Below are 23,408 nucleotides of genomic sequence, written 5' to 3' on the forward strand. Positions count from 1 at the left end.
CGCGCTTCCCCCCCCCCCACCTCCGCGCTGAACCCGGTACCAGGGCGCGTAGACCCTCCGGCAGGGCACTGACGGGCATCTAGACCCGGAGTTCGGGTCCAATCCCACCTGGTCTAGGGAGGCGAAATCATCCCGCCCTGGCGCACTCGCCCTTTTTCGGCGTGCAGCCGTCTAGCCACGCTCAGACCTCGGCCTCGGCGCGCGTTCCTCCCACGCATAGCGCTCTGAGCTGCGCCTCGGCCGGAGGTGGCGCTCTGCGAGTCCCGCGGATCCCGACGCCGGAGGCTCAGAACCCGGGGACCCTCACCGGTGCCTCCTTTTTCTTCCAACCCCTCGACTTCACAGCTCAGAGCGTGGCCCTGCCTTTGGCGCGGGAATAGGGGTCTGGGGGGCGCGGGGTCCCAGGGTGGGGATGAGACGGGCTGCAGCCCCTTCCCCCGACCTGGGCTCGTTCCCAAGTGGAAATGTGGGTGGAGGGTCCTCATTCAGAAGCCCCGGGCTTCGGATCCTGGGCGGGGGCGCGTGGCGGCCGCCAGGTGAGTGTCCCAAACCCGTCCCCCGCCTTCCCCAACGGCTGACTCCCCCTCCTTTTATGGAGAGGGGAAGGCTGGGGCCCTGGATCCCAACCGTGGAGAGCGGCCGGAGCGCCGGGGCGGGGGCGGGGGCCGGCTCTCTCGCCCTTTTTGGCGCAGCAGCTCTGGGCGCTGCCGGCTGCCGCCGCTGGGGCCCGAGAGAGGCGAGCCGGCGACGGCGGCGCTTCTGCGGCGGCCTCCTCCCTCCCCACCCGGTGCCGCAGGATTGCAGCTGGCACTGGAGGGTGGGCAAGATTGAGGGAGGGGCGCGGAGCCCCGGCGCGGAGCTGGGCGCGGGGCTTTGATGGATTTAGCTGCCTGCGCTAGCGCGTGTGTACGCCCTGCCGCGGCGGCGGCGCCCAAGCCCTGCCGGGTCCGCACGAACCCCGCGTGCTTCCGAGGTGCGGGTCCGGGGCCCGGAATCCGGGGGAGGCGGGGGGGGGGCGGGGGCGGGGGAGGGGCGCGGCGGCGGAGCTATAACCCTCTCTCCGCCGCCGGCCGGCTCCACACGCGCGCCTTGCGGAGCCCGCCCAACTCCGGCGAGCCGGGCCTGCCTGCGCCTCCTCCTCCTCCTCCTCCTCTCCCGGCCGCTGCAGCGGCGGAGGCGCCGGCTGGGCCCTGCGCCCGCCCTCAGGCCCGCGCGGGCGGCGCAGCGAGGCCCCGGACCGGTGGCGGCTGCCAGGCAGCTCGGCCGCGGGCGCTGCCCGGCCCCGGCGGGCGGAGGGCGGAGCGCGGCGGCGGAGCCGAGGGCGCGCCGCGGAGGGGCGCACGCAGGCCGCCCGACCGCGCCGTGCTGGGCCGTGTTGTGCCCGGCCGGGCGGCGGTTGCGAGAGGAGGCCGGAGGCGAGCGCGGGGTCGGCGGTGGACGCGCAGGGCCGCTGGCAGCCCTCAGGGAGAGCGCGAGCCCGTAGCCAGGGCCGGGCGTCCAGACAGGTGATCGGTGGCGCGGCGGCGGCCCCAGCCTCCCTCCAGAGTTCTTCTCGGGGACCGATGCCCGCAAATATTCAGAATTACCGGCCGGGTCGCTCCTGAAGCCAGCGCCGGGGAGCGAGCGCGGCGGCGGCCAGCACCGGGAACGCACCAAGGAAGAAGCCCAGCCCCCGTCCTCCGCCCCTTCCGTCCCCACCCCCTACCCGGCGGCCCAGGAGGCTCCCCGCGCGGCGGGCGCGCACTCCGTTCCTCCTCCTCCTCCTGGCTGGCGCTGCCTGCCTCTCCGCACTCACTGCTCGCGCCGGGCGCGCTCTGCCAGCTCCGTGCTCCCCGCGCCACCCTCCTCCGGGCCGCGCTCCCTAAGGGATGGTACTGAATTTCGCCGCCACAGGAGCCCGGCTGGAGCGCCCGCCCCGCGGCCTCGCCTCCCCGCCGAGCCGCCAGCGCCTCGGGACGCGATGAGGACCTGGGCTTGCCTGCTGCTCCTCGGCTGCGGATACCTCGCCCATGCTCTGGCCGAGGTGGGTGCCGCCCCCGCGCCCAGTCTCTGCGCCGGCTCCCCGGCGCACACCCCCGGAGCCCGCCCGCCCGCCGGCTGGGACGACACGGGCTCTGCAGAGAGCATTTCGGTTTCTGCTAGGGTGGTCCGTGTTTAAATTTTCCCAACTGGGTTCTATTTTCTGCCATACCTAAGTGTGTGGGGAGTTTCCAGCGTGTTGCGTCGCTCTGCCTCGGGGGGAACCGGGGATCAGCGAGGTGGACGAGTGGGGAGAAACTTCGGGGGGCGCTGGGGCCTCTCCGGAGAAGGGGAGCTGGGGCTCTGCGGGCGCTGCGGCAGCGGGGTGTGGGGAGCGGGGAAGGGGGTGTGTGTGTCTGTGTGTGTGAGCCGGCGGTGCCTGGGGAGGAGGGAAGGGCGCCCGATAAACAGGTAGGGGCGGCTGCTGCGGAAGCCCCTGGCCGGTAAAGGTGGGCAGCGCCGAGCCGCAGCCCCCGGGTCCGGGTGCCCGAGCCCGGCGGGGCTCAGGGGCGACGCAGTCCCGCCCGCCCGGGCCTGCTTACAGGTGGCTGAGCGAGGAGAGCTGGGGCCGGACCTGGCGCCCGCACCCTCCCACCGCGGCGTCCCCGCCCCCCCATCCCCATCCCCATCCCCGGGAGCTTTGCTGTGATGAATGACTTTCCACAGCCCCCGGCGTGGGAACTTAGTGCTTCAGGCTCCCCAGCGACCCCCGACTCTCCTTAAAAATCAAGAAGGGAATTGGGTGAGGCCAAAGGTGAGGGTGGTCTCGGCGGGGCCCGGAGCTGGGCGAGGTGGAAGTTTAACCCTCGCTCTCCCTGAAGGCTTCTCCCAGCCGCCCGCAGGCTGGATTTAGGCATCTCAGTCGGCGCTAGGGCCGCGGCTGGGCCGGAGCCCGGGGTGGGGCGAGTGTGTGAGTGAATGTGTGTGCGCGCGTGTGTCTGCGCGCGCGCGTGTGTCTGTGAGACGGAGAGACCTCTCCGCGGCTTCGGCCCGGGATTCCGGGCGTGAAATTTAAGCCCTGCCTGGATTAAAGTGTGAGGGCTGCCGTGACTCTCGCTGATCCGTGACGCATTTTAACTTGATCTTTCTAGATGTTGATCTCACTCTTAAATCAGAAACTCCCGGCCGCCTAGCTGCCCTCAGATCTTCTGTAACTGACACCCCGGGCGGAGGGGCCGGAGTGCGGGGCTTTTGTTTGAAAATGTAAAGCGGGGGGGACTTTGATTTTGCCAAGGGCAGACCATGGACAGGGGTGGAGAATTCGTGGTCTTCTTCCAGCCCCACCCCCGGCTTCTGGTTCCAGGGCCGGGGCGAGGGCTCCCTGGGGTCTGGGGCCAGGGCTGCGGCCGGCGCTCGCGGGGTCTCCTCGGGCCCTGGGCCGCGGGCGCTGACCCTGTGGTCTCTGCTTGCAGGAAGCCGAGATCCCCCGCGAGGTGATCGAGAGGCTGGCGCACAGTCAGATCCACAGCATCCGGGACCTCCAGCGACTCCTGGAGATAGACTCCGTAGGTAAATCGCGCCCCTTCCCTCGGCGCGGGGAGGTGCGGGGCGGGCGGCCTGTGCGTCCCGTGCGCCCCGAGCTGGGGCCGGAAGGGGCGCCGCACAGCGCACCGAAAGGTCAGAATCCAATCCCCGGCCCTAAGCGCCCAGGCGGATGAGTCAGGAGTTTCTCTTTCAATCGCCACTTTCTCTCCCAGTCGCGGTCGAGGGCTGCTCGCTCGCCCAGGGATTGTTTTCGCCTTGAAGGAAAACGCCGCGTGTGTCACAAAAAGTTCAGCCTCGGCGCCCTCGCCAGGTGTGCCGGCCCCGTGCCTGCCCTGGGGCCGGAGGAGCGTCGGTAGCCCGCCCAGGCCCTGGGCGCGGAGCCCTGGCTAGTGCGCCAGGCGGGCAGCCCGCGGAGCGAGGCCCCAGGGGCAGGCGCGGCTACCTGACCCAGGGGCGGGCGGAGTCCGCCCCCGATCAGGGCCCGGCCCCTTTGTAATCCCTGGGAGCTGGTGCGGCGTTCTTGCCGCAGGGCTAGGCCTTTGTGGCTTCGGGAGGCCGGTGTCTTTCTATGTTCACTACCTAATAAAAAGCCGGGACTTGGACGCATCTGCTGCCTGGGGGCTATTTTTGCGTCTCACCCTCAGGCCCTGAGGCCGAGCCACTAAAGAAAACAGTTTATTTGCAAGGACAGAGTTTTGGGGCGAATGTCAGCTGCAGAGCTGGACTCGACCCGGGTTGGCAAGGGTTAAAGGGGCTTCTCACACCCGGGGGACCCCGGTGGACCACGTTGGGTGGGAGGGGCGGGGGTGTAGGGTGGCCGCCCGCCCCCTCGGGGCTAGGTAGCCCCTTCCCAGAAGGCGAGGTCTTTCTTCCAGGTCCTTGTGGCGCCCTTTTCAAAATGCACACTTGGCTGGGGAACTGCAATCTGAGCTTTAACCAGGGAAATCCTCGTGTGGCAGAACTCGTTAGCTGATTTCAAAATGGGCCTGCGATAAACTTGTTAAAAAGAGTAGCTAAAGGCAGCAGAACTGGAAGAAGTTACATGAAATGAAGACTTTTCTCTCCCTGCAGAGGACTCTGGAAAAGGGGAGGGTGTGGGGGGATTAAGTGAAATCACATGGTCTAGTCATTTGGAAATTTGTACCTAATTATGGTGGTGGAGAGGCCTGAACTATTTTCGTTTCATGCCAAAACCATTTTCTAACAAGGCCGATGGTTTCTGTAGTTTCTTGACCCAGGAAATCCCTGGGCTGATCCTTATCGGGGCGGTAGTGTTTCACTCCAGAGCACAGTTGGGCGGGGGGATTTTGATCGGGTCCCTCCATGGATAACTCTGGGGAGAAGGATTTGGCTCTGGTTTATGTGGGGGGGGAAACACTTGCCTGAATCTCGCTGGTCTTGGATGCGTTTGGAAAAGTGGGGAGACTGCTTTCCTGAGAAGGTTCAGGGCTATTTTTTGGGGGGGGGGTGGTGCTCGCAGATGAACCTTCTCCTGGGACTGTCTTTGGAAGCCGCAGGGAAATGGGCCATTCACTTTCTGCTGGGACTATTCTTATTCTGGGCTTGGCAGCCCCGCCTCCTCCACCCCTACCCATTATCGCCTTTAGCTTTGCGGCTCCGTGGGGTTATGCTGATGGCATTCCTGACCGGGGTGGGGGGGCTTCTAGGTCGTGGGGTCCAAACTGAAAACAACTAGGATGCCCTAAACTAGTCCTCCCAGCCGGTTTCAAATCCCCCCTGCAGCCACGTCCCAGGAACTCTTTCCTCCTGCCCCAGGGAATGAAGAGAGCAGATCTCATCAGCCCTCCGGTCTCCGTGAGATGTTTTGGGGTCTGAATGGGATTCTTCTTGTGTCTGGGAGGCTGAACATGGAGGCGGCATCTGCCTCCTCTCTTGCCCCCAGCCTTGCCCCTGGTGGGAAATCTTTTGTGACTCAGGGGGGTCACCTTCATCCTTGTCCAGTCCTCTCCCCAGGTCTGGCGGGAAATGGAACCAGAGGAACCCACAATCTCTGGACTGAGGAACAGAGAGGCCCAGCTGCTTCTCCAGCTTGTAGGGGGTGTCTTTTCCTCACCTCCTGCTCTCTTACAGGGAGGGCTGTAAACTGTTTGTGGTCAGTTCTCGTGGAGTAAGCGTTCCTCCGGTTCCTGGCCTCCCTTTTAGATCTAGAGGTGCTTCTGGTCTATTACAGTCAGGGGACAGTGCAGGGCTCATGAGGAAGGGGCTGGGTGCTGGGAGAAACCCAATGTGACAAACTTTTCCTTAGAATTCCCGTAGGACCCTTCTAGGCTGACATTCTTGGCTTTGGGTGCCTCTGAGGCCTGTGCTGTAGGAAACAGAAAAGAGGCTTTCAGGAATCCTAGGTGTGCTCCCCAGCTATGCTGACTCCTCTCCCAAGTGGGTGGGGCTTTGTGACTGGCACTTGGCTCCTGCCAGCTTGCAGGCTGTGTGCCATTGTACAGTTGGGGGCACTGAGCAAGGCACTGGCTGGGGTCTGGGCGGCTCCTTGGCTGTGGCTGGAGGAGCAGGGGCCCTGGGATTCCTCACCATCCTGCTGGAGGCGGAGCATTTTATTCAGAGGGTGTACTGGAGTGAAGACTGAAGGTTTTTCTCCTGTGGCTTGTAGATCAGAAGCCAGCATGTGGTCTTTTAATGATAGGCAGCCAGCATTTAGGGCTTGTTTGTCCTGTGTGCAGGGGCAGCTGGGGAGCTTTGTTTCCCTAAGCAGTCTGGCCTGGCGCCCATGGGTCATTGAGGGACTGATAACATAAATATCCCCCTCTCGGGCCAGTAGTGTCAGGTCAAGACTGATGGTTGGAAGATTCTCCCTGTCCTGGAGTTGTCATTGGGACATTTGTGCCTAAAACACAAAAGGCAAAGCCTCCTGATTAACTGTTCAGGGAGCAGTTTTAGGAGTGATTCTTGCTGGCCAGGCCTCATGGGCCTGGGCTGCTCAGGGCCGTGTTTGGTGAGCTGTGAGTGGCTGCTGCAATGAGTGAGCAATGTCTCAGCCAGCATAGCTCAGAAGGGCGGCTTTGGAAAGCATGCATGGTCCACTCTTGGCATCTTGAGCCGGGGCAAAGGGGTGGGAGCTATACCTCCTCTGTCTCCCGTCTCAAGAAATTTGCCAACTCAGGCTTTCAAGGGGTCAGTGAACTAGTAGGTATGCTGTCTTCTCTGTTTATTAAGCCAGGGCTAGAGGCTGGTGGGGCATGGGGCCTGTACCCTGTGGATGCAGACCACGGAGGCTCCTGCGAGCCACTCCTCCTTGTCCTGTTATATTTCTCTGGGCCTCAGTTTCCTCAGATGGAAAGAAGTGATAGTAGCCACCGCACACATAGAAACTAACTCACTGGTAAAGCAGCTAACACAGAGGTGTTATTACTGAATTTTCTCCTTCGACTGGAGAGCGGACCAGTCGTTCTTTGGTTTGGCCATGGCAAGATGGCCACCACCAGGATGTGACTCATAAGTGTCACTTTTTTATGAAAAAAAAAAAAAAAAATGCTGCTTGTAATAGTTGGTTGATGGGAAATTCTTATTGCGTGAGTAGTTCTGATTTTATTTTGGGTCTCAAAAAAAAATTAGTGGCATCGGAACATTGAGTCATTTTCAGTAAAAAGGCTCTGGGCAGGCTTCGTCTTTGCCATTCACACCTTATGTGAGGTTTGCAGGTCTCAGGCATCTTGGGCGCATGGAGGAAGCTGAGATTTCTCCAGTTGGTTTTTGGACAGTCATCAGTGCCTCGGTGGGCTGGGGAGAGAGTCCTTGGGCTGCTCATCCTGGACCCAGGAGGTGCAGAGCCCATTAACCGTCTGGGCTGGTGACTGGGATGTCCTGAGCTTCCTAGGAGGGGTTGGGGAGAACTCTGTGCCTCTGGAACATCCTGGCTGTGAGGCTCACTGTCTCAGTGCCTGTTTGCCCTTGGTTATATATTGGGGAGGCAGGATAGAGGGAGATGGGAAGAAACCCCTTGTGTCAGGGGACCAAGGCAAGGAGGCCCAGAGCCACCCGCGATGCCCAGGTTCGCACAGTGTCCATGGGCAGGACTGTGGGTCCTCTTCCTGCTGCTGGAATCAGAGAGAGCTGAGACTCCTCCAGCCTGTCTGTCGTAGCCCTCAGTGCCTGTGACTGGGCAGGGGGCGTGTGCACCATGGTGCGGCAGGGCGGGGGGCGGGGGGTGTCAGCACCTGTGAGTGGGAGGTGTCTGCACTGGTGGGCATGGGGAATAGGGTTCTTGGTGCTGCTCCCAGGTCAGTCCTGGTCTTGGCTCTGGGCCCCTGCCCCACCCACACCTGGCTGCCTCACTGTAAACACGCCTGGCAGATGCAGGCTTCTCTCAACCCCTTTCTGCAGGCTGCCTCCCTCTGTCAGGCCCTGGGGACTCCTCGGTGTAGGCTCCATGAGAGGCCACGTGCCCTTCTGCCTTTCCTCATGGCCACTGGCCCTAGAGTAGACTCATTTCAGGGAGGAGTGGGGTCTGGCCCACAGCCCAGTCTGGCTGCTTCCAGGGCCCCTTAAAGGTTAAGCCACTTCTTCGAGGAGCGCTTCAGTGACAGGGAGGGAGGGAGACATTCAGGCACCTGCAGAAACCTAAGCTGCCTCTGCTTCTCCCTTGGTCCAGCCCCCAGACAGGGGTGGGGCCTGGCTTAGCCCTGCACCCCTCAGGGAGGTGGGGTAAGCCGGGCAGCCTTTGGCCTCTCCTGACCCGGTGCAGCCCTCACCTGGGCTACATGGGAGGGGGCCCCATAGAGGAGACCACTTGCTGTCCCTTCCCTAAAGTGCCCTCAGCATTGTCACAGGTCCCTGCGTTTGGGGACCTCTGTGCTAATGGGACATTTTCTGTAGCTTCATATCCTGTATATCTGAAGAGCCCTGGTGGGAACAGAGGTTCTCCCAGGGGATCCCCTGCCCCTCATGGTGGGGAAGGGGGGCTGTACTGCCCAGTCCCTGTTCCCCAATGGCTCCGAAAGCTGGTCTGTGTGACGTACGGCTGTACAGGCCCAGGGCTCAGTGCACAGGCCTGGAGCAGTCATGGTGCTCTCCTTCTGTCTGCAGGGAATGAGGATGCTTTGGACACCAGCTTGAGAGCTCACGGGGTCCACGCCACCAAGCATGCACCTGAGAAGCGGCCCCTGCCCATTCGAAGGAAGAGAAGTATCGGTGAGTCCAGGAGGCCAATGTGGCCAGGGCAGGGCCGGGTGGGGAGGGGCTACCCCCTCTCCCAACTTCGCGGCCTCAGGAGAGCCACCCGTTTCCTCCTCCTTAAAATAGGCCTGGCCCTGGTGCCTCTGGCTCTGGCCTCTCTGGAGGCCTCCCTCCTTCGGGGATGTCTCCTGCTCCAGCCTGCCTGTTCCTCCTGGAGTCCTAGTCTGGGCCAAGAGAACTTCCAGGGGAGACGAGCCATCATAAATTCCTTAAGTGCCCCATCTTGTTGGGGCCTGTCCCCAGGAGCCTTGCTGGAAACGTGGCTGTGCTTAATTTCCAGTTTGCGGTGTAGGCACTGTGCTCCTGTGTGCCCAGGGGCTGCCCCCTACACCCACCCCCAGAGCTCTCACTGCACCCTGAGTGCCCTGCCCCATTCATGGCTGGCTCCGGGACTCCTCCCAGGTATCCATTTGGGGGATATTTTCTCCCTTCTTACAGAGCAGCCCCATGCCCCTCCACCCCCCTGAGAAGGAACTAGCAGGTTTGGGAGGTTCCGGGCCAGTCCCTGATTTCTTGCCTGGGACAAGGTGAGGTCTGACACCCCAGTCCTGTGTCCTCTGGGGTCCCACCTGTTGGGGTTGAGCCCTGGTACTGTTCATGGCTGTGTGGTCCTGACCAAGTGGACCCCCCTCTGTGAGCTGTGGTTTCCTCCAGGAAGATGGATTTTGTATCCTCCACCTTAAAGTGTGATGTGTGGGTGACTGGTCCCAGCTGATAACAAGCAGGCCCTCCCAGGTGACATTTGCTGTGGGGGTTCTGCATTTTGCACCCTTTAGACAAGTCTTGAAGGCCAGAGCACCCCAGAAAGTGCTGCAAGATTCACTGCTAAGTTCCCCTCTGCCCCCTCAGCCATTGGTCCCACCTGGCCTAAGTCCCCCTCTCCGCCTCTCCCCCCTGGGCACTGGCCCCACCTGGGCAGGTTCCTCCAGCCTGCAGATACAGGGCCGGGCTCCTCTGGATGTATGGGCTCCTGCCCACCCAGCCCCTCAGCCTCTGCACCTCTGCTCCCAACTCGGCCTCTGCTGCCTGGGAAGAATCCTGGCCTGTGGCTCACCCTGGTTGCCCCCCAGGCCCAGCTGGAGCCGCTGCAGCCATGGGGTGGGGCAGTGGTCACAGAGGCCGGTGCCCATGCTGGGCCACACTGTGCTGGGTCACTGCTTACTTTGCCCCCACCTTTGCAGAGGAAGCTGTTCCCGCTGTTTGCAAGACCAGGACAGTCATTTATGAGATTCCTCGAAGCCAGGTTGACCCCACGTCCGCCAACTTCCTGATCTGGCCCCCGTGTGTGGAGGTGAAGCGTTGCACCGGCTGCTGCAACACCAGCAGCGTCAAGTGTCAGCCCTCCCGCGTCCACCACCGCAGCGTTAAGGTGAGCCCTGCCCCCAAGTCCCGAGGGCCACCTCTACCAGGCAGCCATGGTCCCTCCTGGGAGGTCACAAGGTGCTCTTGGCATGGCTGGTGGGGGGTGCACAGCTGTGCTCCCATCTCTCTGGCAGGTACACTGAGGCCCAGGGAGGAGAGGAGTGCCTGGGGGTGCAGGGAAAGGCTGGGACTTCCACTCTGCTCTCTGGTGATGAGTCAGGCCTTTTTTCATGCTCCAGACCACAGTTGGGGGGCTGTTTTGGGCCTTGCAGGCTGTCTAGCTGCTTAGCCAGAAGTTGTCTGGCATCTCTGGACCCTGGGAGTCCTCTGCAGGCTCTTCAGTGGGGGACCGTGGTGCATGGCAGGAGGGGTGGGGGGCATTCAGAGCCTGCATTGCCTCTTGAAGTGCCTGACCTATGGGGGGGGTCCCCCATTTGCCCCGCTAAAGCAACCCAGTAGAAGGAGAGAGAGTGCTTGGGGTGAGCTCGAGTCCAGACTTCCCTCCGCGGAATCCCAGGGTGAGCCCCTCTTTCTTTAATTAGCGGTGGTGCCTGGCTCTGTTCAAGCTGCTGTAGCAGAATTCTATCCACTAGGAGCTGATTAGCAACAAATGGATTTCTCAACTTTCTGGAGGCTAAAAGTCCAAGATCAAGGCGCTGGCAGACTGTCTCTGCTACGGCCATGTTTTCTGGGTTCATAGATCATGCCTTCTTGCTCTGCCCTCAGAGTGAGGGATGGGGTGAACACGCTCCCTAGGCTGCTTTATGAGGGTACTAATTCCATTCATGAAGGCTCGACTCCTAGGACCTGATCAGGCCAGGTAAGGTGGCTCACACCTGCAGTCCCAGCTACCATGGAAGGCTGAGGCTGGAGGATCGCTGAGTTCAAGACAAGCCTGAGTAACATGGCAAGACCCCATCTCTACAAAAAATACAAAAATTAGCTGGGCGTGGTGGCACGTGCCTGTAGTCCCAGCTACTCTGGAGGCTGAAGTGGGAGGATCACTTGAGTCTGGGAGGCTGAGGTTGCAGTGATCTGATTCTAGCCTGAACAATAGAGTAAGACTCTCTCTTAAAAAGAAAGAAAGGCCGGGGGGGTGGGGCGCTTAACGGCTTCCCTGAGACACCCCGCCTCCTAATGCTATCCCCTAGAGCTGGGATTTCAGTGGTAGAATCCTGGGGGCACTGGCATTCCACCACAGCAGGGCCTTCCCTGGGTTGCGCTGGAGGAAGCCAGGTGAGCTTGCTGTAGGGTCCTGAGTTGTTGAGGTCCTGGGCCAGGGCTGTCTGGCTGGGCCCCTTCTCCCTGCATTCAGGGAAGTGTGCCCAGAGACCCACGGGTGCAGCATCTTGGGTGGACTGGTTTTGACCTGTGTTTGCTCCTCTCTGGCCTCATTTTCCTCACCTGTGCAGTGGGTCTGAGGCAGGGACTTGCCCTTCTGAGAGAGCCAAGGCTGCTGCAAGGGAGGTTCCCTGTGTCTGGGGTCAGTCCCTATGGGGACATCGGTCTCCTGTTTTCGGGACGGGGTTGCAGGGTGTCTTCTGGTTTCCGTGAGGCCTGGGGCTGGCATGTCCCCGGAGCTCCCATCTGGGAAGGGTGGGCTCTCCTAGGGCTCCTCTCCCTGGAACTGGCTTCAGTTGGGTTAAAGTGCTGTTAATGCTCCCACCTGGGCTGTGGGACCCATGAGTTTGAGCAGCAGGTGCACAGGTGGGTGGGCACAGGTGGGTGCAGCCCCCAGTCCAGGAGGCTGTTGTTTTGATGCAGAGCCATCTGGCTTGGCCTCAGCTGAGGATTCTGTTATTGTTTTCTCTTTTTTTTTGAGAGAGAGAGAGAGAGGGTCTTGCTCTGTTGCCCAGGCTGGAGTGTGGTGGTACGATCATGGCTCACTGCAGCTTCGGACTCCCAAGCTGAGATGATCCTCCCCACTAAGCCTCCCAAGTAGCTGGGACTACAGGTGCATGCCACCATGCCTGGCTAATTTTTAAATTCTTTGTAGAGTCTGGGATCTCACTGTGTTGCCCAGCCTGGTCTGCCTGGTCTGGACCCCCTGGGCTCAAGTCGGCTGAGGATTTGGTGATGACTGAGCCTGCTCTTCCTGGAATATGCAGTCACTGAAATGTTTGAGGATTTCAGTTTGGGGGCTACAGTAATAACCATTCTTTGACTTTAGAAAGGAATTATTTCACATCCTCCCTGCCCCACTGTTGTGATTCCAGGCTCCGGAGGGAGATGGGGGAGAGGGTTCTTTGTGAAGGACTTTGCAGCCAACTCTGGACCGTTTCCTTGTCACATGACCGGGCACTTTAGAACCATAACTGGGACTTATCTTGGCCTCTGGGGACTTGGTCCTCTGTGGTGCCCTGGGTATGGAGTAAGCAGATTCCACATCTTAAACTGCCCGGGATCTCCAAGGCCAAACACTCCCCTTACAAGCCCTGCGTGTTTGTCTGGGGAACCCTTCTGTCCTCAGAGGATATTTACCGCTGGGGGTCAGGGAAGGGAGGGAAGGGTAAGGGAGGGTCTAACTCGGGCCCGGTGGCCCAGGTCCCCTGGATGTGAGCCTAGCACTGTACCCCCATCCTGTGTGCCTCTCTGGGGTGCAGACTCTGCCTTTCTGTGGGTCTTGGCATCTTCCCTGGTTGTATGTTGGAGGCCCTCGTGAATGCTGTCTGGAATACCTGTGGTCTTATTCTCATGAGGGATTCTCATGTCAGTTCTGGGTGTCGGGGGAGCCTTGGAGGTGTGGGGAGAGGGTCTCAGCCCATGGGTTCAGCCTTGGGCAGCCCCCGCCTTTCCCACCTTGCCTGTTGTGTGGTGAGGATAGGTGTTCCTGGCCCCTCTGGGCAATGCTGCCTCCCTCCCCCGGCCCCCTGAGCAGACTGGGCGGGGTGAAGAGCTCTCCAGCACCCTCCAGCCAGTGCGGCGTCAGGGGTGAGAGCCAGATTCCCCCCTCCCACCCCTGGCTCAGCAGTGGCTCTTGCTTTGCTCTGTGCGATGGTGGAGCTGCGACCAGGGCTCTGCCTCTGGGTCTCATCTGCCAGGACAGGGTCCTGGTCAGCCCAAGAGGGAACAGGGTGTCCTAAGGCCTCAGGGCTGGGTCCTGCAGCAGAGCTGGGTGGCCTGGTTTCCACCTCCTCAGACCCATTCCCTCCAACATTCCCCCTTCTGGGAGGCATCTTTTCCCTGCTCACCCATCCGAGGGTTGAAGGAAAACATCCAGCTTCAGACACGGCAGGGGCTCTGGCTGAGGGGACAAAGGTCAGAGGGAACATGAGGTCCATTGTGGAGGCTGAGCCAGGAGGCTGGTCCTGCCACATTGGGGATGGGGGTAGCTGTCAACCTGGCGAGAAGGAGATGGGCCCCAGGGGCTGGGACTTGGCACCCGTGTGTGTGCGTGGTGTCAGCTGAGGTCATCAGAGTTGGGGCTGGCCAGGAGGGGCTCCCGCAGTCTGTCCACCAAGGCTGGGTGTGGCACCTCCTGCTTTCAGTTTTATGCCCTTCTGGTCAACATTCTGAGGTCTCTTGTTAGAAGACAGTAGTGAAGCCAGGAGTGGTCACTGCCCAGCGCAGGCCCTGCTGGGATCACCAGGATGAAACTGACTGGCAGCCTGGGGGAGATAGGGCCGGGGTTCCCACCTGGGTGGGTGTCTCTTCACACTCTGCCTGATGTGGTCAGCGCTTGGTCCCTGGACACCTTACTCTTCTCCAGACCCAAGCCTTGGGGGTAGGACAGGAGTATGGGCCTGGATGTGGACCATGGGGATGAGATACCAGCTGAGGATGGCAGGGGTCTGGCCTGGATGGAGCTGAGGCTTGAGGCCATGTGCGGAGCGAAGGCAGAGCTTCATGGCTGTGACTCCAGGGGTGTCCACTGTGACTCATGACCTGCCTGCCCTGGAGCTGCTGTGGTGTCAGGGATGGAGATGGCTCTGAGCCCACCTTGCTGGGCCGGAGGCTTCCAGCAGAAGTGTGCTCACCTGGTGTGTGGGATGGGCCTCTGCGCCCTGGAACAGAGCAGTTGGGATATTCGGGGTGAGACGCTCCCAGCCACGTCTCTGTTCACTCTCTGGGGTCTGGTGTAGTAGTCTCTATGTGGGCAGAGTGGGAGTACCCTTGAGCCAGCCTGGGCAGGGGCCTCTTACCTGAGCTTGATGCCTGGGCATTGCTTCCGTCTTAGCGGATGTGGGGGTGGTGTGGAAGGAGGTAGGATCTTCTTCTTTTTTTTTTTTTTGAGACAGAATCTCTCTCTGTCACTCAGGCTGGAGTGCAGTAGCTCACTCTGGGCTCTCTGCAACCTCTGCCTCCCGGGTTCAAGTGATTGTCCTGCCTCAGCCTCCTGAGTAGCTGGGATTATAGGCGCACACCACCACGCCTGGCTGTTTTTTGTATTTTTTAATAGGGACCAGGTTTCATTGTGTTGGCCAGGCTGGTCTCGAACTCCTGACCTCAGGTGGTCTGCCCGCCTTGGCCTCCCAAAGTGCCAGGGTTACAGGCGTGAGCCACCACACCCGGCCGGGATTTTCTTGACCCAAGTCAGCATCCACATTAAGTGACATTCTGATTCTCTGTCCAGAGACCCGGGCTGCGGCCGTGGGGCCAGGGCCCTGCTCTTTTGGAGTCTAGGCTTCCTTTCCATGAAAGAGATGAGAGGCAGCCCAGGCTAGGGATGGAGATTCAACGCTGTGTGACCATTGGCAAGGGGCCTACCGTGTCTCTGCTGTGTGTTCTCATCTCTAAAATGGACCATTATGATGTCCTCACTGGGTAGTTGTGAGGGTTACAGTGACGTGCGGTCAGTCAGATTTCTTTCATGGCTAATACTTTGTCTTGGAGCTTTGGAAGGGTCAGGCTGTAACCTGGAGTTGGGGAGTTCCCCCTCAGGGAGTGGCCGTCCCAAGCCCTCCTCAGGGGGTCTCAACCTCCCAGGTCTAGAGGGATGACGGCATCTCTGGGTTATCGTCCCAGGAGTGTTGAGGTGGGTGGCTTATGTCCCAGAAGAACTCAGCCTCGGGGATCGGAATGTCTGCTGTGATAAGGTACAGCACACATCTCTGGGATGGAAAAAGGGGGAGGGCCATGGGGACCCCTCACGACTTGGGCTCCAGCTTAGGGTCTGGGGGTCAGGGCAACCCCCCGGGGGTCCTGAGGACATAATCTCTGTTCTTTGGACTTGACCTTCATTTATGGAGGAGGTTTTTGTGAGACTCCAATATTCATGATGTGTTCTTGGGAGAAAAATGTAGCTATTTCCTGGCCAGACAGAGGTGGCGGAACGGGCTGGAATCCTGGCATACTGAGAAACAGGTGCAATCATAAACCGCTGTTTGTTTTTGTTTGATAAAAACAGGCTTGTCTGAGGAGACAGTAGGTTCCCAGATGACCGGCTGTGCCGTGTGCGCTTCACACAGTGCCCAGAAGGGCAGTGTTTCTGCTGTGTCCTGGGAGCCCATGCACCCTCGCCAGCCGTCCATCTCAAGTGGACAAGAGCGAGCCTGCCCCTCGCTTGGGCATCTGGTGTCTGGCCAGAGGGGCCGTCCCTGCCAAGATGGGCCCCAGTATCTGCCCTGCCGAGGGAATTAGGTGAGGCCGCTTGTTGACCAAAGAGGCTGTGCCACCTGGAGGGTCAGGGTTGGTAGCAGAACATGGTGCCGTGCCCAAGCCCATCCCCACGAGCCCAGATCTCAGAGCCCACCTGCCCCATGCCTCACCTGGCAGCCCCTGCAGAGATCGGGGTGGGCAGGAGCAGCAGAGTGTGGGTGCTTTGAGCTGGGGAGATGGCAGAATGTGAGGCTGGTGGTGCTGTTCCACCTGCTGGGACCTGTGTCCAGGGCCTCCAGGGGAGGGGAGGAAGGTACTCGGCCCCTGCAGAGGCAGGGGAGGCTGGGCCTGGTTTTGTACACTGGAATTGCTAGTTCCTTCCTACCTAAGCAGTTCTTGCCTCAGAGAGGGCAGAGGAGGGCTGGGGGTGTCTGAGGTCCAGGGTGGCCCTGCTGCTCCTCCTGGGACTTTGCCGAAGTTCATCCTCAGGCTGGGCCTCTCCTAACCCAGGCCCTTAGTGGGAGGGTGACTAGACCCACTCTCTGCCTGTAGTGGTCAGCACTTGGTCCCTGGACACCTGAGTCTTCTCCAGACCTAAGCCTGGGCGGTAGGACAGGAGCATGGGCATGGATGTGGACCATGGGGATGAGATGCCAGCTGAGGATGGCAGGGGTCTGGCCTGGACAGAGCTGAGGCTTGAGGCCATGTGCAGAGCGAAGGTGGAGCTTCATGGCTGTGACTCCAGGTGGGGGGTGGTACTGTGCTGAGCCAGGGGACAGGGGCCCTGGGCCTGCAGGCATAGCCTCTGGCTGGCTCTGGAGACAGGGAGCGGCCTTGGATTCGGGGCTCTGTGTTAGAATAGATGCTGGGCGGCAGCCCACTCCTGAAGGCTGGCTCTGTTCTAGGTTCTGGGGGCTTCTTCGTGTGTAGCCTCATTTGTTCCTTGCCACAATCCCTGGGTGGGTGTGATCGGTTTCCCTTTTACAGATGGGAGGTGGAGGTGTCTGCACGGCCTACAGAGTTCTTTCTCTGGAGGATTCTGTCCTGGGGAAAGGGACAGATTGCTGAGGGAGTTGGTGGACTGGTCCAAGGCCTCCCGATTGGAACAGCCCCATCCAGGAAGGAGCGGTGCCCCAGCCGCTTTCTCTCACGCTTTGTGACGCAGTGAAACCTCCCAGGCTAGGTCGTCTTTCTGAGCTGGCTCGACCCCAGGTGCCCCACGCCCTGCACCTGTTGAGCTCATACTTGGCTGTCTGCTCACGCCCAGGCAGTCCAGACCACTTCACACGCCTGCAGGCACCCTTTGCACTGTGGGTTAACCATTAACTCAGTAACTCAGCCTCTGACAGGCCTGGTCCCCAGTGCCTTAGGGGCTGGCTTACTTTCGGAGCCTGCCTGGTCCCAGAGTGCAGAGCTGACCTTCTCATGGGGGATCCTGCTAATGAGGCCCAGTCTCCAGAGCCCCTTCCCTCCAAAGAAGGTTGGGAAACATTCTCCTTCTCCCGACAGCCTGGGAAGCAGCGCCACGCCACTAGGCTGGGGGTGTCTGGCCTCTGGCTGGGATCTCCTCATTCACCTGGCGACGTGCATTCCCACACCTCCCTGTGCTAAGGGGGTGACCCAGCCTCTGTTTCCTTTCTAGCCTCGGTTTCCCAATGAACAGTGAGGGGTGAAGTGGGTGATCTGTAGGGGCTGATCTTGGACTTAGACCCTGCATGGGCACAGATGGAGCACCTGCTAGGTACCTGGTTCCCCAGGGCCTGGGAGGGCAGGAAGGTGGTGGCTGTTCCCTGGCATGTGCACCAGGGGGCAGGCGGGACAACCTGGCAGTTAGGTACAGGCTTAGGGCTTGCCTGTGTCTCAGTTTCTTTTTCTGTAAAGGGAGGTACCAGTCCTGCCTCCTTATCGGGTGGTTGGGGGGATTGAATAAATGCTGGGGTTTGGGCTGGGAGAGCCGATACTCTACCCTTGCAGTTCCTGGCCATGCATTAGGGGCCTGCTGATGCCAGGAGTGTGTGTGCGTGCACACTGTGTGTGTGTAGTAGGAGTCCCATGATGGGGCACATGTGTACATTATGCATGCATGAATGTGTGTGGGGTGGAGTTGCCTTCCCGTGACGGGGCCTGTGTGTGCATTATACATGTGTATACATGTGTGGGGGGCGGAGTTGCATTCCCATGACAGGGCCTGTGTGTGCATTATACGTGTGTATTTGTGTGTGTGGGGTGGAGATGCATTCCCGTGAGGGGGCCTGTGTGTGCATTATACATGTGTATACGTGTGTGGGGGGTGGAGTTGCATTCCCATGACAGGGCCTGCGAGTGCATTATACGTGTGTATGTGTGTGAGTGATTTCTCGCCACCCTTCTTGAATGTCTGAAGTTCCCCTCTCTGGACACTGGACTGGGCCATTGTCTGCCTGCGGCTCCTCAGGAAGGGGCTGTGGAGTCAGGACCCCCACGTTGTGGTTCTATTCCTGGAGAATTGAGGGCCGGTATGGCTGGCAGACAGGCAGAGTCCAGTCGGAAGAGGAGCGCCCAGCTGAGGTTTGGTTCGAGTTTTGAGTTCTCTATGCCTGGCAGCCATGGCCAGCCAGCCTGTGCTGCTCCTGGGTAGCCTTACGCAGCCTTGGTGACAGCCCAGAGTCCCTGGCCCAGGTTTCCCAGATCAGGCCTCTCTGAGCCCAAGGAGAGCCTCAGACCTGGGGGAACCATGAGGGGACCCTGGGTGTGGGTCTGCTAGCCATGCTGCCTGGGGGCTGGTGGAAAGATGGGGCCCTTATCAGGCCAGCAGCTGGGATTATCAACTGGACTCTCAAGTCCACAGCAGCCTCAAGCTAGGATACAGCTGCAAACCCCATTGCTGGGCCATGGCTTCAACATTTTTTTTTTTTCCCGTTAATAGAGACAGGTTCTTGCTGTGTCACCCAGGCTGTAGTGCAGTGGTGTGATCACAGCTCTGCAGCCTCAAACTCCTGGGCTCAAGCAATCCTCCCACCTCAGCCTCCCGAGTAGGCTGGGACTATAGGTGCCGCCATGGCTCACTAATTTTTAAATTGTTTTTAGAGACAGGGTTTTGCCCAGGCTGGTCTCGAACTCCTGGAGTTAAGTGATCCTCCCACCCTGGCCTTCCAAAGTGCTGAGATTATAGGCATGAGCCACCATGCCCGGCCTGGCTTTTAAATTTTGTTTAATAACAAAGTAAGCATTTGAAAACATTTCTCAACTGCACATCCACATACAAGCAAACACTTTCCCTGGCCACTTGCGTCCCAGAACTCCCAAACTTCCATACCTTGGCTGTGTGTGTCCTTTAGACCCCCAGGCATATGTGAACCTTTGGGTTTATTTTAAACAAAAATAGGACAAAGCTACAAAATATCATGCTCCAATGCCAGGCATGGCGGCTCTTGCTTGAAATTTCAGCACTTCGGGAGGCTGAGGCAGGAGGATCACTTGAGTCCAGAAGTTCAAGACCAACCTGGGCAACATAAATGAGATCCCATCTCTACCAAAAAAATATTTACAATTAGCTGGGCATGGTGGCTAATACAGGTAGGAGGCTGAGGTGGAAGGATCACTTGAGCCCAAGAATTCGAGGCTGCAGAGAACTATGATTGGTCTGGGTCACAGAGTGAGAGCCTACTCAAAAAAACTAAAACACACACACACACACACACACACACACACACACGCTCTTGCACTGCAGCCTGTAATTTTCTCACCTGCTGCTCTTGCATGCCCCATGATAAGGTAGCATTCCTGGGAGGAGGTCAGAAGTCAGGGGTCAGGCTGCTCTCTCCTCCCTGCTGGCCTCTCCCTGGCTCCCAGCGTGTCATGTCATCTGAAGCTCCACACAGGCGTTCATGGCCGGGCTCTGTTTTCTCGGGCAGGTGGCCAAGGTGGAATACATCAGGAAGAAGCCAAAATTAAAAGAAGTCCAGGTGAGGTTAGAGGAGCATTTGGAGTGCGCCTGTGCAACCACCAGCCTGAATCCGGATTATCGGGAAGAGGACACAGGTGAGTGGCTGCCTTCATTGGCATCTATGTTAGAGAACGGGTCCTTGGAACCTTGCTTTTGGGATGTTAGGTGGCCCCTGGAGCATGATGCTCGCTACTGTGAGCATCTGGGCTGCTGTTGAGGGATCGTTGGCCGGCTCCCAGGCCAGATGCCTGCTGGGGAGGCAGATTCCCTGCCTGCAGGTGTCTGGTGGGGAGGGTAGTTCAAGCCACAGCATTGGTGGGAGAGGAGGTTCAGGCCTCACTGAGTGGGGCTGGGAGTGCATGAGATGCCCGACTCATTGGTGGGCTGCAGGAATGAACTGAGAAGAGTCTGCAGAAGGGCCCCTGCCGGGGTGGGCAGGAGGAACAGCTTTGAGGACTGCAGATGTGCTGGCTGGCCGGGGTCTCTTTCACCCTGACGGGTGGACTCTGCCTAGGAGCAGAGTGGCCTCTGTGCCCTGCTGTGTTGGAGTCCCGGGAGCACAAGGGGACTCAGAAGTTTCTCCACACCTGGGTGCTGGTGTTTTCTTCTGGAAAGATAAAGCCTTAGGTTATGTGTTGCTTCGGTTCTTCACCCTGATGGCCATCCCTCAGTCCACTCACCGCCCTGCCCTTTTGTTAACAGGAAGGCCTAGGGAGTCAGGTAAAAAGCGGAAAAGAAAAAGGTTAAAACCCACCTAAAGCAGCCAACCAGGTAGGAGCTGTCTGCCAGACATGCTGAGTCCTGCAGGGCGGGGAGGTGCGACCAACTGATCACATCAGCAAATCACGCTTCCTGTCTCGCCGGGTGCGGCGGGGACGTGCCCTGATTGGCCTTGATGGTGTCGGCTGGGCTTGGGTCTCCTCGCTCCCCATCTGTTCCTGCCTCACAGAACGCCCTGGCCCTCGGCTCAGTCCTGCTCGGGAGCCTGCCTCTAGCTCTGTCTTCTCTGTCATTGATCGGGGGTGCAGGAGCATTGGATACACGAATGGAACATGTTGGGCAATCTGAGCAGTGGTGGGACAGCTCTGACCACCTGGCCACTCTGGGATCACCCACCCCATTTGACAGATGAAAAAACTGAGGCTTAACTGAGATTACAGACAAGGACTGCTGGAGGCTGAATAGATCTGGAAATCCTTTATAAACATGCAGGACTGTTGGCTACTGTGTCGGAAATTGCATTTGGCTGCTAGTAACACCAGATTGCACAGGGATCGAGATAAGGTTGAGCTTCATGACACTCATTTAAAGGTGGGATTGTAGAGCAGGGAGGGTAGTCCTGAGGTACCATCAGGGTACCTCTTCTGTCTGGCTGATGGCATCCATCCTCAGTTGCCTCGTGGCCCAAGGTGGCTGCTAAAGCTCCAGAAATCACATCTGTGCTCGAGGACGGAGGAAGGAGTAAGGGGGCAAAAGGGCAAAATAACACCTTAGAGAGCTATCCTGCAATCCCTCCTGGTAACTTTTGTGTTTTTCTGGGCTGCCATCCCTCTACTGCATGGGAGCTTGGGAAACAGTCTCCTATTGAGACACGTTGCTTCCCAGGTGGAAATGGGACCTAGGCAGCTACCATCATCATGGAGGAGGCAGTTTCAAGCCTTCCTGGTCCTTGGCATTGGCCCGCCTGGCTTGGGAAAGTTGGAGCCCTGTCTGGCCTGGTTCCTCCTCCCAGCACGTGGGACTCCATGGCGGCCAAAACAAATAGTTTCTTTAGAAGAGAGGAGGTTCTCAGAGAGAGGGTGTCTGAGAACCCTGGCTCCTGTTTGCAATGTGGGACTTGGTCCTGTGGGTGAGGTCCATTCATGAGGAGCCTCTTGGGAGAAAGCTGTCCACTTGAGTGGGTCTTTGAAGCAGTCCAGGACGGCTGGTCAGCCTTGATTTTGTTTGCCCAAAGTGCGTCGCAAGAGAGTGGTTTTTTGCCTGCCTGCACATCCTGTTTCTCCAGAGCATTAGGCTCTGGCCTCCATGGGCCTGCTGGTGACAGACCCCATGGTGAGAGGCTGGTACTCCTGTTTAATCATGCCTGGCTGGTACTTATGCTCAGGCTGTAGGCAGCCCACGTGTTGGAGTGTGCAATGGAGAGGCCACATAGGATGGGGAAGAGTTCTTAAAGAATCAGCATAGGTCTGCCTAGTTTGCTGACTCTTCTGTCTGGCTGGTGGCCTCCAGAAGAACCTCCAGGGTTGTCTGGTGGCCCAAGGCGGCTGCTGGAGCTCCAGAAATCACATCTAGGCCCTAGGCTGTAAGAAAGAAAGGGAGAAGGGCAAATTAACCATTCTTGGCCTCAGTTTTCCCCATCTGTACAATGGGAGAATGGGGCTTGGTCTCTAGACGTGTTCCTCTGTGAGATGCTGTGAGCCTAATCCCAGTTGCGGCCAGGGTACTGCAACATGGCTAATGTTGGCAACTGTGATTCTGGAAATTTCATGAAAACTTGAAATCCCTGTGTGCCCCGATTGGGTTAAATGTTTTCACCCTATTTGCCTCCTACACAGCCATGTGTGTGCTGCGTGGTTCACTTGATCGGTGGTCTCAGTGTCTATCTCTCCCATCTTCCTGCAGATGTGAGGTGAGGATGAGCCACGGCCCTTTCCTGGGACATGGATGTACATGGCGTGTTACATTCCTGAACCTACTATGTACGGTGCTTTATTGCCAGTGTGCAGTCTTTGTTCTCCTCCGTGAAAAACTGTGTCCGAGAACACTCTGGAGAACAAAGAGACAGCGCACATTTGTTTAATGTGACATCAAAGCAAGTATTGTAGCACTCGGCGAAGCAGTAAGAAGCTTCCTTGTCAAAGAGAGAGAGAGAGAGAAAAAAAACAAAACCAGAAAACATGACAAAAACAAAACGGACTCACAAAAATATCTAAACTCGACAGGATGGAGGGTCGCTCCCGCAGGATGGAAGTGCAGAGGTCTCAGCAGACTGGATTTCTGTCCGGGTGGTCACAGGTGCTTTTCTGCCGAGGATGCAGAGCCTGCTTCGGGAATGACTCCAGAGGGATGCTGGCGGGCTCTGCAGGGGCACACAGAAAGCAGGAATGTCTTGGAAACCGCCACGCGAACTTTAGAAACCACACCTCTTCGCTGTAGTATTTAAGCCCATACAGAAACCTTCCTGAGAGCCTTAAGTGGATTTTTTTTTTACACCATAAAGTGATTATTAAGCTTTCCTTTTTACTCTTTGCCTAGCTTTTTTTTTTTTTTAATCTCTTGGATGACATTTACACCGATAACACACAGGCTGCTGTAACTGTCAGGACAGTGCGACGGTATTTTTCCTAGCAAGATGCAAACTAATGAGATGTATTAAAATAAACATGGTATACCTACCTATGCATCATTTCCTAAATGTTTCTGGCTTTGTGTTTCTCCCTTACCCTGCTTTATTTTTAATTTAAGCCATTTGGAAAGAACTATGCGTCAACCAATCGTATGCTGTGCCTGCAGTACCTGCCCTAAAGCCCCTGTTTGTGGCTGAGTGACACCTTGTTCCCCGCAGCGCTCACCTAGAATGCTGTGTTCCCACTCGGCACGTGCGATGCATTGCCGCTTCTCTGTTGTCGATGTGCCCTGGTGCCATGGTGGCGGTCACTGCCTCTGCTGCCAGTGTTTGGACAGAACCAAATTCTTTATTTTTGGTAATATATTGTGCTTTGCGTGTATTAACAGAAATGTGTGTGTGGTTTTTTTTTTTGTAAAGGTGAAGTTTGTATGTTTACCTAATATTACCTGTTTTATATACCTGAGAACCTGCTATGTTCTTTTTTTGTTGATCCAAAATTAAAAATACCACCAACAAAACCCA

General features: G+C 58.3%; 1 protein-coding gene across 15 annotated transcripts; it reads left to right on the top strand.

Annotated features, from left to right (window-relative positions):
• Window positions 1–214: 214 nt before the first annotated feature.
• On the top strand, window positions 215–23,408 carry PDGFA (platelet derived growth factor subunit A). 15 transcript variants are annotated; one of them, XM_035290248.3, is made up of 8 exons: window positions 215–536; window positions 1,894–2,023; window positions 3,432–3,528; window positions 8,563–8,667; window positions 9,894–10,081; window positions 19,506–19,632; window positions 20,240–20,308; window positions 22,160–22,952. In XM_035290248.3, the coding sequence occupies exons 2-7, from the start codon at window positions 1,961–1,963 to the stop codon at window positions 20,293–20,295; spliced, it is 636 nt and encodes a 211-aa protein (XP_035146139.3). In that variant the 5' UTR covers window positions 215–536; window positions 1,894–1,960; the 3' UTR covers window positions 20,296–20,308; window positions 22,160–22,952. The 15 variants fall into 15 exon arrangements, with proteins under 15 accessions (XP_035146139.3, XP_078220588.1, XP_078220614.1 ...); XM_078364462.1 differs by having other exon boundaries at window positions 3,432–3,524; XM_078364488.1 differs by having other exon boundaries at window positions 215–309.

This window comes from Callithrix jacchus, chromosome 2 (assembly GCF_049354715.1).
Source record: "Callithrix jacchus isolate 240 chromosome 2, calJac240_pri, whole genome shotgun sequence".
NCBI classification, from domain to species: Eukaryota; Metazoa; Chordata; class Mammalia; order Primates; family Cebidae; genus Callithrix; species Callithrix jacchus.